The following is a 13,823-nucleotide window of genomic DNA, read 5'->3' as shown; positions in this document are numbered from 1 at the left end:
AACATTCTAACCTTAGGATATTGCAACATTCTAACCTTAGGATATCGCAAAATTCTAACCTTTAGGATATCGCAACATTCTAACCTTAGGATATTGCAACATTCTAACCATAGGATATCGCAACATTCTAACCTTAGGATATTGCAACATTCTAACCTTAGGATATCGCAACATTCTAACCTTAGGATATCGCAACATTCTAACCTTAGGATATCGCAACATTCTAAGCATAGGATATCGCAACATTCTAACCTTAGGATATCGCAACATTCTAACCTTAGGATATCGCAACATTCTAACCTTAGGATATCGCAACATTCTAACCTTAGGATATCGCAACATTCTAACCTTAGGATATCGCAACATTCTAACCTTAGGATATCGCAACATTCTAACCTTAGGATATCGCAACATTCTAACCTTAGGATATCGCAACATTCTAACCATAGGATATCGCAACATTCTAAGCATAGGATATCGCAACATTCTAACCTTAGGATATTGCAACATTCTAACCTTAGGATATCGCAACATTCTAACCTTAGCATATCGCAACATTCTAACCTTAGGATATCGCAACATTCTAACCTTAGCATATCGCAACATTCTAACCATAGGATATCGCAACATTCTAACCATAGGATATCGCAACATTCTAAGCATAGGATATCGCAACATTCTAACCTTAGGATATTGCAACATTCTAACCTTAGGATATCGCAACATTCTAACCTTAGCATATCGCAACATTCTAACCTTAGGATATCGCAACATTCTAACCTTAGGATATCGCAACATTCTAACCTTAGGATATCGCAACATTCTAACCTTAGGATATCGCAACATTCTAACCATAGGATATCGCAACATTCTAACCATAGGATATCGCAACATTCTAAGCATAGGATATCGCAACATTCTAACCTTAGGATATCGCAACATTCTAACCTTAGGATATCGCAACATTCTAACCTTAGGATATCGCAACATTCTAATCTTAGGATATCGCAACATTCTAACCTTAGGATATCGCAACATTCTAACCATAGGATATCGCAACATTCTAACCTTAGCATATCGCAACATTCTAACCTTAGGATCTCGCAACATTCTAACCTTAGGATATTGCAACATTCTAACCTTAGGATATCGCAAAATTCTAACCTTTAGGATATTGCAACATTCTAACCATAGGATATCGCAACATTCTAAGCATAGGATATCGCAACATTCTAACCTTAGGATATCGCAACATTCTAACCTTAGGATATCGCAACATTCTAACCATAGGATATCGCAACATTCTAAGCATAGGATATCGCAACATTCTAACCTTAGGATATCGCAACATTCTAACCTTAGGATATCGCAACATTCTAACCTTAGCATATCGCAACATTCTAACCATAGGATATCGCAACATTCTAACCATAGGATATCGCAACATTCTAAGCATAGGATATCGCAACATTCTAACCTTAGGATATTGCAACATTCTAACCTTAGGATATCGCAACATTCTAACCTTAGCATATCGCAACATTCTAACCTTAGGATATCGCAACATTCTAACCTTAGGATATCGCAACATTCTAACCTTAGGATATCGCAACATTCTAACCATAGGATATCGCAACATTCTAACCATAGGATATTGCAACATTCTAAGCATAGGATATCGCAACATTCTAACCTTAAGATATCGCAACATTCTAACCTTAGGATATCGCAACATTCTAACCTTAGGATATCGCAACATTCTAACCTTAGGATATCTCAATATTCTAACCTTAGGATCTCGCAACATTCTAACCTTAGGATATTGCAACATTCTAACCTTAGGATATCGCAAAATTCTAACCTTTAGGATATCGCAACATTCTAACCTTAGGATATTGCAACATTCTAACCTTAGGATATCGCAAAATTCTAACCTTTAGGATATCGCAACATTCTAACCTTAGGATATTGCAACATTCTAACCATAGGATATCGCAACATTCTAACCTTAGGATATTGCAACATTCTAACCTTAGGATATCGCAACATTCTAACCTTAGGATATCGCAACATTCTAAGCATAGGATATCGCAACATTCTAACCTTAGGATATCGCAACATTCTAACCTTAGGATATCGCAACATTCTAACCTTAGGATATCGCAACATTCTAACCTTAGGATATCGCAACATTCTAACCTTAGGATATCGCAACATTCTAACCTTAGGATATCGCAACATTCTAACCTTAGGATATCGCAACATTCTAACCTTAGGATATCGCAACATTCTAACCATAGGATATCGCAACATTCTAAGCATAGGATATCGCAACATTCTAACCTTAGGATATTGCAACATTCTAACCTTAGGATATCGCAACATTCTAACCTTAGCATATCGCAACATTCTAACCTTAGGATATCGCAACATTCTAACCTTAGCATATCGCAACATTCTAACCATAGGATATCGCAACATTCTAAGCATAGGATATCGCAACATTCTAACCTTAGGATATCGCAACATTCTAACCATAGGATATCGCAACATTCTAACCATAGGATATCGCAACATTCTAAGCATAGGATATCGCAACATTCTAACCTTAGGATATCGCAACATTCTAACCTTAGGATATCGCAACATTCTAACCATAGGATATCGCAACATTCTAACCATAGGATATCGCAACATTCTAACCATAGGATATCGCAACATTCTAACCATAGGATATCGCAACATTCTAACCATAGGATATCGCAACATTCTAAGCATAGGATATCGCAACATTCTAACCTTAGGATATCGCAACATTCTAACCTTAGGATATCGCAACATTCTAATCTTAGGATATCGCAACATTCTAACCTTAGGATATCGCAACATTCTAACCATAGGATATCGCAACATTCTAACCTTAGCATATCGCAACATTCTAACCTTAGGATATCGCAACATTCTAACCTTAGGATATCGCAACATTCTAACCATAGGATATCGCAACATTCTAACCTTAGGATATCGCAACATTCTAACCTTAGGATATCCCACTAACCATAGGATTCGGCTTCTCTTGCAGCGATTATAACGCCCCTTTTGCACAGTGGAGCAACGAGCAGGTCTGTAACTGGCTGGAAGATTTTGGCCTGGGACAATACGTCATTTTCGCCCGTCAGTGGGTGAGTTCGGGGCACACGTTACTGACGGCCACACCTCAGAGCCTGGAAAAGGTGAGAAAACTGGCACAGGATAGGCCTGGTCTAAAAGCGTAGGTCCAGTGGGGGCGTTGGGGTGCACTGGCCACGGCAGCCAAGGGTTAACTTGAGAGACCCTAGACTCAAAAACTGGATGATGACTGTTGTTTTCTTGTCCTAAAATAAAGGAACTCGGCATAAAAAATCCTCTGCACAGAAAGAAGCTTCAGCTCGCCATCAATGCCATCAGCACCAAGAAAGACGAAAAATCAGGGCAACTCGATCACACGTGGGTGACCCGTAAGTGGATTCTTCTCTCTAGATTTAAAGGGGTTTTGTATGGATGACCATTAGTATATGATTAGTTGTGGCCTGACAGCCAGGACCTTCACCGATCAGCTGATTGAAGAGGCTACAGCTTCAGATATCGAGCACAGCGCCACACATATTGTAGGGGTAGTGCTTGGTATTGCAGCTCAGCCTCATTCACTTGAATGGGACTGATCTGCTGCTGTACTATGTGACCAAAGAACCTGATACCATTGGCCACAGCATTCTGGGACAACACAGTCTCTTCAAACAGCTGATCGGCAGGGGTCCCCGGTGTCTTTCTGACACATAGAGGGGTCCTGAACATGGTCCCATCTCTGTGATGTCCTAATAAGGCACATGGCTAGGGGTTGTTATTGGGAGGACTCAGATCTGTGTGTAGTGAGTAGATGCCGGACTACAGACCTAGTCATCTGACTACACACACTACAGCCCTGATTACTAGAGCGCCACCTACAGGCTGCTGTAAGATCCTTATGGATGATGGAGTTGTACATCATGGCTATTGCTTGGTCTCACCCGATCCCTTTATTATCAGGATGGCTCGATGACATCGGCCTCCCACAGTACAAGGACCAGTTCTACGAGGCCCGAGTGGACGGGAGAATGTTACAATACTTGACTGTGGTAAGTAGCCCGGGGTCAGAGGTCGGTTTCCTTGCATGGGGTCAGTAGATTTGACCTTCTCCCAGTATATACATTTGCTTTTCTGTCTGAAGCCTCCTATAGTGCACTGGGATACACTGGTCAGTCTATAGTAGGTTTTTAAATGGAGCACAGTGACCCCTGCTGGCCATATTGATAATTGCAGCACAACTCTTCCATGTCCAGTATTTAGTCTTTGTCTTTGCAGAGAAGGTAATAGATCTGTATAATGTGTCCTATGTCCTAAACCAGTGATCTCCAACCATCAGCGCTCCGGCTGTTACAGTACTACAACTCCCAGCATGCCCGGACATCTGACTTCCCTAGTATGTTTGCACCCTGTGACGTCTCGCTTTACCAGTGTAAATATTTTGCATGGAAACATGAACAGTAACTAAGATACGAAGCCATCGGCAAAATGTGATCCCGTCCCCACAAGATTGAGAGACAGGTGCTTCGGCGAGGCCCATAAGGAGCCGTTCCGGGAGTAGAGGAAGCAAAGGCTTAGAGTCTGTGCTAAAAAAGGGATGTGGTAATCCAATGAGGGAAAATGTGCAACAGGAAGAGAGCGCTCCGAAAACAAACATGGACACCTGCCAGGAGGAGTTAAAGGGGAATCCTATCATTTGTGTTTGTATAATGAGAAGTTATAGAATTTTACGATAAAACTCCTGGGTTCAGTTTGTGCAATAGTTAAAATGTCATTTGCAGCTGCCGGACTTGATCCCCGGTAATCCTGCAGATCCAATGGATAGAACAAATCTTACTATTATTGGCCATATCAACCCCATATCGCAGGGGCCCACTGACCTGGATCTGCCATCTGCCCGCTCATTAATCCCCCCATATTGCCCCCACACAGTACAATCCTCTCTTTGGAAGTGCAGGGGCCCACAGAAAACTCCCTTCTTATATAATGACATGGTCAGGGGATCGGTGTTTCTCCCGACCTCGATCGTTATGTAGCAGCAAGGAGTCCGGGGTCTGGCGGTCATGGTGCGGGTGCAGACTGCGCTTCACCAGTTGAATACTCCGGCCATATTGGATCTTCGTCAGGTCTTCATATTGAGGGTTTGATAAATTGTATCCAGTCTGTACAATCTTCTAGCAGATGAATCAATCTGATACATTTTACCTGCACTGATACATTGTAGCAATCTGGGAAGGCAACAAATTTGTCAACAACTCTCAGTATTGGCTGTTCTCAGATTTTCCAGCCTGTGGTTATGGATAGAGATAACATTATTTTCCATTTTCTGATCTTGTTCTATCTTTAGCCAAATTAATATCTTTGGGTAAAATCCTCCGGAGCTTCAGGTTCGGGCTCTGGAGCAAAGTGGACGCGATAAGGTTTTCATACAGTACTATGGGATCTGATGCGTTTTATACAATGTGCGGGATCCCATCTACCTGCAGATAGTCCTGACACGTAACTGCCCTTTAAGTCAGACACGCAGCGAGGTCGGTGTAAATTACCCCGGAAATATCATGTTAGAGGAAACGGCAGACACGCTGCGTACAATTGGGTTACTATAAGGAGCGGCGACAGCTGTTGTGTGTGATATATACAAAGCCGGCATGAAATATCTCCTGCAGTATCAGATGTGGACGCTGGATGGACGGTCGTCACCCCCTTAACCCCTCAGTGTCCTTCTATTACAAGGGGGCGCTCCCTGCATACATAGTCAGGCTTTTCCTATTGAAGCCACATGTTAGTACAATTGCTCCACCTAGTGGCGGCTATGGGTAAGCTTTGCAGAATCCCTCCATGTTTTGGGGCAATTTTAGTAAAAAAAATTTCACTTGTACCTCTGTCTCTTTCAGAATGACCTCCTGTTCCTGAAGGTCACGAGTCAGCTCCACCATCTCAGTATTAAATGTGCCATCCATGTGCTACACGCAAACAAGTTCAACCCCAACTGCCTGCGCAGGCGCCCGGCGGATGAGGTACGTGACCCCTGATATGTGACGTGTGCACTGACCATGAATGATAGTGACCTCTCTCCTCTCATCTTCCTGACAGAATAACATCTCCCCCTCCGAAGTGGTGCAATGGTCCAACCATAGAGTCATGGAGTGGCTGAGATCCGTAGACCTGGCCGAGTACGCACCAAATCTCCGGGGCAGCGGCGTTCACGGCGGCCTCATTGTAAGATATGCTTGTAGTATTTGTACTTGTCACATGTACTTGGGGCTGGCGACTGCTTGACATGACATTGGTTATCTTCAGTCGCCACTAGGTGGAGCTTTCTGCATACAGATATATACAATTTCTGTTAAAGGGGTTCTCTGGTAAGTACATGGACAGAATAGGGGACAGCTGTCTCATTGGTTAGGATCTGACTGCTGGGACACCCAATGATGAAGGGAATGGGGGAGGGGGTCCTGATTAACCCTATGAATGGAGCATATATAGTGCACTACTACTCCATTAACCCCTAAGGGCTGGGTGACTAGGAGCCTCCAGGAGCATCATAGGAGTGAATGGAGCAGCAACGTGCATGTATAATATGCCGTTCCATTCATTCAGGGCACACAGGACCCCTTTTTCCTGATCTGTAGGTGTCTTAGCAGTCAAATCTCCACCGACCAGCCAGTTATTCCCTATATTGAGAATAGGAAGAACCTTCTACTTACTGAGATACCCCTTTAAGTCCAAGGCTGCCTATTAAAATCCATAAGCAATGGCTCCCCCTAGTGGTGGCTGTTAGCAGTCAGAATTATATCATTTATCACAACCCCAGTGTAATTGCCTTGCACCAGGATGTAACGCGCGGCACGCCCAGTATAAATGGGGACCTATAGGATATCTATACGAGCACGGCTGTTATTTTGGGAGCCTCTTTAAGGATTTGACTTTGTCTCAACAGATCCTCGAACCTCGGTTTAACTCTGACACCCTCGCCATGCTCTTAAACATTCCCCCCCAGAAGACCCTCCTGCGGAGACATCTGGCTACAAACTACAGCTTACTGATCGGTCCCGAAGCTCAGCAAGAGAAGCGGGAGATCATGGACTCCACCACGTACACCCCGCTCTCCACCACTGCCAAAGTCCGGGTATGTATGTCGGCTTAGAGAACCCCATATTATATTGTGGGACCCCCCGAGACTAAACGTAACGAGAATGTCCTAATGTCCCCATTCCGATAACTGATACATTTGTTTCCCATTATCGTTGCAGCCAAAGAAACTCGGCCTCTCTCACTTCGGTAACCTGCGCAAGAAGAAGTTTGACGACTCCACAGACTACGTGTGCCCGGTAGACGCCAGCCCCCAGAAAAGCGACTTCAAGACCCCCAATAACAGCTCCATCAAAGACGTAGACAAAGTGGAGCAGGTGGGCAGACTAATCTGAGGGCATCTGCACCCCCTCCCCCTCCATTGTCGCCTGTGTGTCTCTAACCATCGTCACATAACCCATCATTGCCAGCATGGCGGCTCCCAGGACACAGACTCTAATCTATACATAGACAGATATATATATATTGCCAAGCATGGCCTGGACCTGGCGTCGGCTGCGCTCACTGACACTTTACAGATTTTATACCGAATCTTAATTTATCCAGAATATTTATCTGCAGCCAGGATTATACATGGTGTATATACGGCCAGGGTGTATATATATATGGCCTGGGTTATACATGGTGTATATACGGCCAGGGTGTATATATATGGCCTGGGTTATACATGGTGTATATATGGCCAGGGGTTATACATGGTGTATATATACGGCCTGGGTGTATATATACGGCCACAGTTATACATGGTGTATATATACGGCCACGGTTATACATGGTGTATATATACGGCCAGGGTTATACATGGTGTATATATACGGCCTGGGTGTATATATACGGCCACAGTTATACATGGTGTATATATACGGCCACAGTTATACATGGTGTATATATACGGCCAGGGTTATACATGGTGTATATACGGCCTGGGTATATATATACGGCCACAGTTATACATGGTGTATATATACGGCCACGGTTATACATGGTGTATATACGGCCTGGGTTATACACGGTGTATATACGGCCTGGGTTATACACGGTGTATATACGGCCTGGGTTATACACGGTGTATATACGGCCACGGTTATACATGGTGTATATACGGCCTGGGTTATACACGGTGTATATACGGCCACGGTTATACATGGTGTATATACGGCCTGGGTTATACACGGTGTATATACGGCCTGGGTTATACACGGTGTATATACGGCCTGGGTTATACACGGTGTATATACGGCCTGGGTTATACACGGTGTATATACGGCCTGGGTTATACACGGTGTATATACGGCCTGGGTTATACACGGTGTATATACGGCCTGGGTTATACACGGTGTATATATGGCCTGGGTTATACATGGTGTATATACGGCCTGGGTATATATATACGGCCACAGTTATACATGGTGTATATATACGGCCACGGTTATACATGGTGTATATACGGCCTGGGTTATACACGGTGTATATACGGCCACGGTTATACATGGTGTATATACGGCCTGGGTTATACACGGTGTATATACGGCCTGGGTTATACACGGTGTATATATATGGCCTGGGTTATACACGGTGTATATACGGCCAGGGTTATACACGGTGTATATATACGGCCAGGGTTATACACGGTGTATATACGGCCAGGGTTATACACGGTGTATATACGGCCAGGGTTATACACGGTGTATATATATGGCCTGGGTTATACACGGTGTATATACGGCCAGGGTTATACACGGTGTATATATACGGCCTGGGTTATACACGGTGTATATACGGCCAGGGTTATACACGGTGTATATACGGCCTGGGTTATACACGGTGTATATACGGCCTGGGTTATACACGGTGTATATACGGCCAGGGTTATACACGGTGTATATACGGCCAGGGTTATACACGGTGTATATACGGCCTGGGTTATACACGGTGTATATACGGCCAGGGTTATACACGGTGTATATACGGCCTGGGTTATACACGGTGTATATACGGCCTGGGTTATACACGGTGTATATACGGCCAGGGTTATACACGGTGTATATATGGCCTGGGTTATACATGGTGTATATACGGCCTGGGTTATACACGGTGTATATATACGGCCAGGGTTATAGATGGTGTATATATACGGCCTGGGTGTATATACGGCCAGGGTTATACATGGTGTATATACGCGCTGCATATAAGAGGTTATATTTTTGTGCTGTATAATATAAGGAAATGTTGTATTGTGAAGAGGAACAAAACTGAGAAAAATCGGAGAAAATAAATGAACCTGACGATTATTTTATTCGGACGTTCCGTCTTCTAAGTGTCTATGTGACCTGTGAGTCTGTATCGTACGTCTTCTTTAAAAGTCAAGATTCCGTTTAGAGACCGTATGTACTGCCACACCTATGTACAGGTTGTGCGTGGTATTGCAACTCATATCATCTGTTCTCTATATGATACCCGGAGTGTCACGCCGCATGTCTCCGGATTGTGGGATGTCTGACCATTAACATCGTACCTGCTTTCCGGTGCATTCCCTGCCTGTCCATGTACATCGTCTGTCCCATAACGTACAAGGTGGATTTGTCAAGGTGAAGCTAACAACACTGACAATATGGAGGCCTAACATATATCTCCAGTATACGGCAACTTTATATACCTGCAGTCCCAGCTTGTGCCACAAGATGTCACTGCAGAGTAATAGAACTTACAGGGACATTGTATGCTATGAATGTACAGTGCAGTGTGTGTATATACAGTCCTATGAAAAAGTTTGGGCACCCCTATTAATCTTAATCATTTTTAGTTCTAAATATTTTGGTATTTGCAACAGCCATTTCAGTTTGATATATCTAATAACTGATGGACACAGTAATATTTCAGGATTGAAATGAGGTTTATTGTACTAACAGAAAATGCGCAATATGCATTAAACCAAAATTTGACCGGTGCAAAAGTATGGGCACCTCAACAGAAAAGTGACATTAATATTTAGTAGATCCTCCTTTTGCAAAGATAACAGCCTCTAGTCGCTTCCTGTAGCTTTTAATCAGTTCCTGGATCCTGGATAAAGGGATTTTGGACAAACAATTCAAGTTCAGTTAAGTTAGATGGTGGCCGAGCATGGACAGCCCGCTTCAAATCATCCCACAGATGTTCAATGATATTCAGGTCTGGGGACTGGGATGGCCATTCCAGAACATTGTAATTGTTCCTCTGCATGAATGCCTGAGGATTTGGAGCGGTGTTTTGGATCATTGTCTTGCTGAAATATCCATCCCCGGCGTAACTTCAACTTCGTCACTGATTCTTGAACATTATTCTCAAGAATCTGCTGATACTGAGTGGAATCCATGCGACCCTCAACTTTAACAAGATTCCCGATGCCGGCATTGGCCACACAGCCCCAAAGCATGATGGAACCTCCACCAAATTTTACAGTGGGTAGCAAGTGTTTTTCTTGGAATGCTGTTTCTTTTTGGACGCCATGCATAACGCCTTTTTTTATAACCAAACAACTCAATTTTTGTTTCCAAAATGAAGCTGCCTTGTCCAAATGTGCTTTTTCATACCTCAGGCAACTCTATTTGTGGCGTACGTGCAGAAACGGCTTCTTTCTCATCACTCTCCCATACAGCTTCTATTTGTGCAAAGTGCGCTGTATAGTTGACCGATGCACAGTGACACCATCTGCAGCAAGATGATGCTGCAGCTCTTTGGAGGTGGTCTGTGGATTGTCCTTGACTGTTCTCACCATTCTTCTTCTCTGCCTTTCTGATATTTTTCTTGGCCTGCCACTTCTGGGCTTAACAAGAACTGTCCCTGTGGTCTTCCATTTCCTTACTATGTTCCTCACAGTGGAAACTGACAGGTTAAATCTCTGAGACAGCTTTTTGTATCCTTCCGCTGAACAACTATGTTGAACAATCTTTGTTTTCAGATCATTTGAGAGTTGTTTTGAGTAGCCCATGATGCCACTCTTCAGAGGAGATTCAAATAGGAGATCAACTTGCAATTGGCCACCTTAAATACCTTTTCTCATGATTGGATACATCTGGCTATGAAGGTCAAAGCTCACTGAGGTTACAAAACCAATTTTGTGCTTCAGTAAGTCAGTAAAAAGTAGTTAGGGGAATTCAAATCAATAAAATGATAAGGGTGCCCATACTTTTGCACCGGTCAAATTTTGGTTTAATGCATATTGCACATTTTCTGTTAGTACAATAAACCTCATTTCAATCCTGAAATATTACTGTGTCCATCAGTTATTAGATATATCAAACTGAAATGGCTGTTGCAAACACCAAAATATTTAGAACAAAAAATGATTAAGATTAATAGGGGTGCCCAAACTTTTTCATAGGACTGTATATACTCTGTGTGTGTGTGTGTGTGTGTGTGTGTGTGTGTGTGTATATATACTGTATATATATGCTTTATTGTGATATATATGTGCGGCCTCCTATAACAGAGACGGTAAGTGCGACGTGATGTGAACACTACCATACTGCGTGGTGCATGCCTTGCTGTTGCGGTGTGATTGTGACCTTTCACCTTCCTCCATATTGATTCGGTCGCTGACTGATTTTGCAGATGGTGCATTCAGAGGGGATGGTAAAGCAGATAGGGGCTTTCTCTGAAGGCATTAATAACCTTACAGTAAGTATTGAAGTCTTTCCCCTTCCCTCTCGGGGGGTTCAGTATTCTCATTTCAGGGCCTTGAGAGTTACCTTGGACTAATCTACGCATCCGGTGATGTGCAAAAGTTTTAGACAGGCGTGGTAAATGCTGCACAGTAAGAATGATTTCAGGAATCGAAGGGTTAATAGATTATTTCTGTGAACGAAGAAAAGTGAAATGTAAATTGCAGCAATATTCGGTGTGACCTTTGCCCTTTGCCTTCCATTAGTTCTTCTCGGTACTTACAGACAGTTTTGGGCAGAACTGGGTAGGGAGGTTGCTCCCGCCGCCATCTTGGAGAACTAAGCCCAGATCTTCTTGCTCCAATCCGTCTGTCTCTTCATGTCATCCTAGACAGACTGAATGATAATGAGATCAAGGCTCTGCAGGGGCCGGATCATCACTTCCAGGACTCCTCCTCCTCCAAAGGGCAAAGGTCACACTAAATATTCCATTCCACTTGAAAAATGCGGAGAGATAAGCACAGCCCTTTTCAGGCGGAAACCTGGTGGGCCCCGTCATAGTCTATGGGGTCTGCTAGTAACCACTTTTTAAAGCATATTAGGTTTCCTTTCAGGGTTGGTCCCCAAGCGGACCCTCCGAATAGAAACCCGAATGCAGGGTCAACCTAGTGTTACGTTGCAATATTTTCTGCCTAAAACTTTTGCACGGCACTGTATATTCCATATAGCCATTCTATAATGTAGAATCCTTCCTATACCAGATACATAGTTTCAGTTTTGCCACAATATTATGTTTTTATTTTTCATCGCGTTGACACTTTGTGGCCTTGTGTTATTTGGGGGATTGTTGCATTTTCTGCTGTTCGTGATACATAGAAGTTACTCTACAGTTTGGGTTATTTTCTGATGGTGCAAAAATGGAATTTCTTCCTTGGGCGTCCTCAGTCACGGTCTTGTCTCGGGTGAACCTGATGGAGGACGTCCAATGCAGAGTAATAGATGGGGCAGCCCGGGACAGCGCAGGGCTCCATAATAAGGCACCTTGTCATATGGGCCGTCCATGCTGAGTATTGTCGCCCCTGTACACTAAGGCTCCGGTCACACCAGCGCTCGGTCTCCCTTTTTGCTTAAAATATGCAGAGACAAGTCCTGCAAGCAGAACTCCCCCTCTGCGGGAATTGGGTGGACCCTATTATATATGGCGACCGCGGGTGACCACTTTCTAAGCAGATAAGGTTTCCCCAAGCCGAAGAATGGAAACCTAAACGCAGGCGTGAACCCGAACCTTTTCCTTAAAGGGGATGCACCACCATGGACATTTATCCTCTGGCCACCTCCAACCTTGAGTGATCTGATCTCTTCAGACCCCAGAGGTGGAGGCCGAGGGGAGGTGTAAAAAAATCAAAAACATTTCTACTCACTTCTTCTGGGCCCCATGATGTCATGACACTTCGTGTACCCCATGTGACTGCTGAGGCCCAATCACAGGCCATAGGTGACCCCAAGTCAGATGACATCACCTAAGAGGCCGGAAGAGGTGAGGAAAGGAGTGTGTGAATATTTGGGGGGGTTTTTAGCACCCCCCCGGGCCTCCACCCATGAAGCGACCCCACACTATAATCATTTACTTTCTAGTTTAAGGTCTCACATTGGGGTCAAAGCAGAAAATTTTGGTCAAATCTGGTTCTCTCATCTCCAAACTTGTCCATAGACTCCTCGTCCTCTATCACCATATTGACTGTTTCCATTTCAGAACATGCTCAGTCAGGACGAGCTCCTCAACAACTACAGGTTCTTATCCTCCTACGACGCGTGGAGATAGCGCCCGCCCGCCGCGCCACAAGCCATAAGGAACAATAATCGGAAGCCAAAGAGCGGATCAGACTAATAGTCATAAATCCTGATGAGATATTTATTTATTCCCTGTGTATTATGGATCCCGCACGACTATACGGCTATAACTTTTTTGAGGGGGGGAGGGAAGGGATA

The 13,823-nt window shown here is 43.8% G+C and overlaps 1 protein-coding gene across 2 annotated transcripts in view; it reads left to right on the top strand.

The window, feature by feature from the left end:
* Positions 1 to 13,823, top strand: part of PPFIBP2 (PPFIB scaffold protein 2) — a 100,054-nt gene extending 86,231 nt beyond the window's left edge. For both annotated transcript variants that reach the window (XM_075280899.1, XM_075280900.1), the window contains 9 exons: positions 3,083 to 3,233; positions 3,386 to 3,497; positions 4,066 to 4,154; positions 5,997 to 6,119; positions 6,196 to 6,321; positions 7,043 to 7,231; positions 7,356 to 7,511; positions 11,785 to 11,850; positions 13,588 to 13,823. In XM_075280899.1, the coding sequence (XP_075137000.1) occupies positions 3,083 to 3,233; positions 3,386 to 3,497; positions 4,066 to 4,154; positions 5,997 to 6,119; positions 6,196 to 6,321; positions 7,043 to 7,231; positions 7,356 to 7,511; positions 11,785 to 11,850; positions 13,588 to 13,656 (1,081 nt within the window). In that variant the 3' untranslated portion in view covers positions 13,657 to 13,823. The remainder of the gene's footprint in view (positions 1 to 3,082; positions 3,234 to 3,385; positions 3,498 to 4,065; positions 4,155 to 5,996; positions 6,120 to 6,195; positions 6,322 to 7,042; positions 7,232 to 7,355; positions 7,512 to 11,784; positions 11,851 to 13,587) is intronic.

Source organism: Leptodactylus fuscus, chromosome 7 (genome assembly GCF_031893055.1).
Source record: "Leptodactylus fuscus isolate aLepFus1 chromosome 7, aLepFus1.hap2, whole genome shotgun sequence".
Classification (NCBI taxonomy): Eukaryota; Metazoa; Chordata; class Amphibia; order Anura; family Leptodactylidae; genus Leptodactylus; species Leptodactylus fuscus.
The sequence above is the reverse complement of the archived record's forward strand: the minus strand, read 5'-3'. Positions and strand labels throughout refer to the sequence as shown.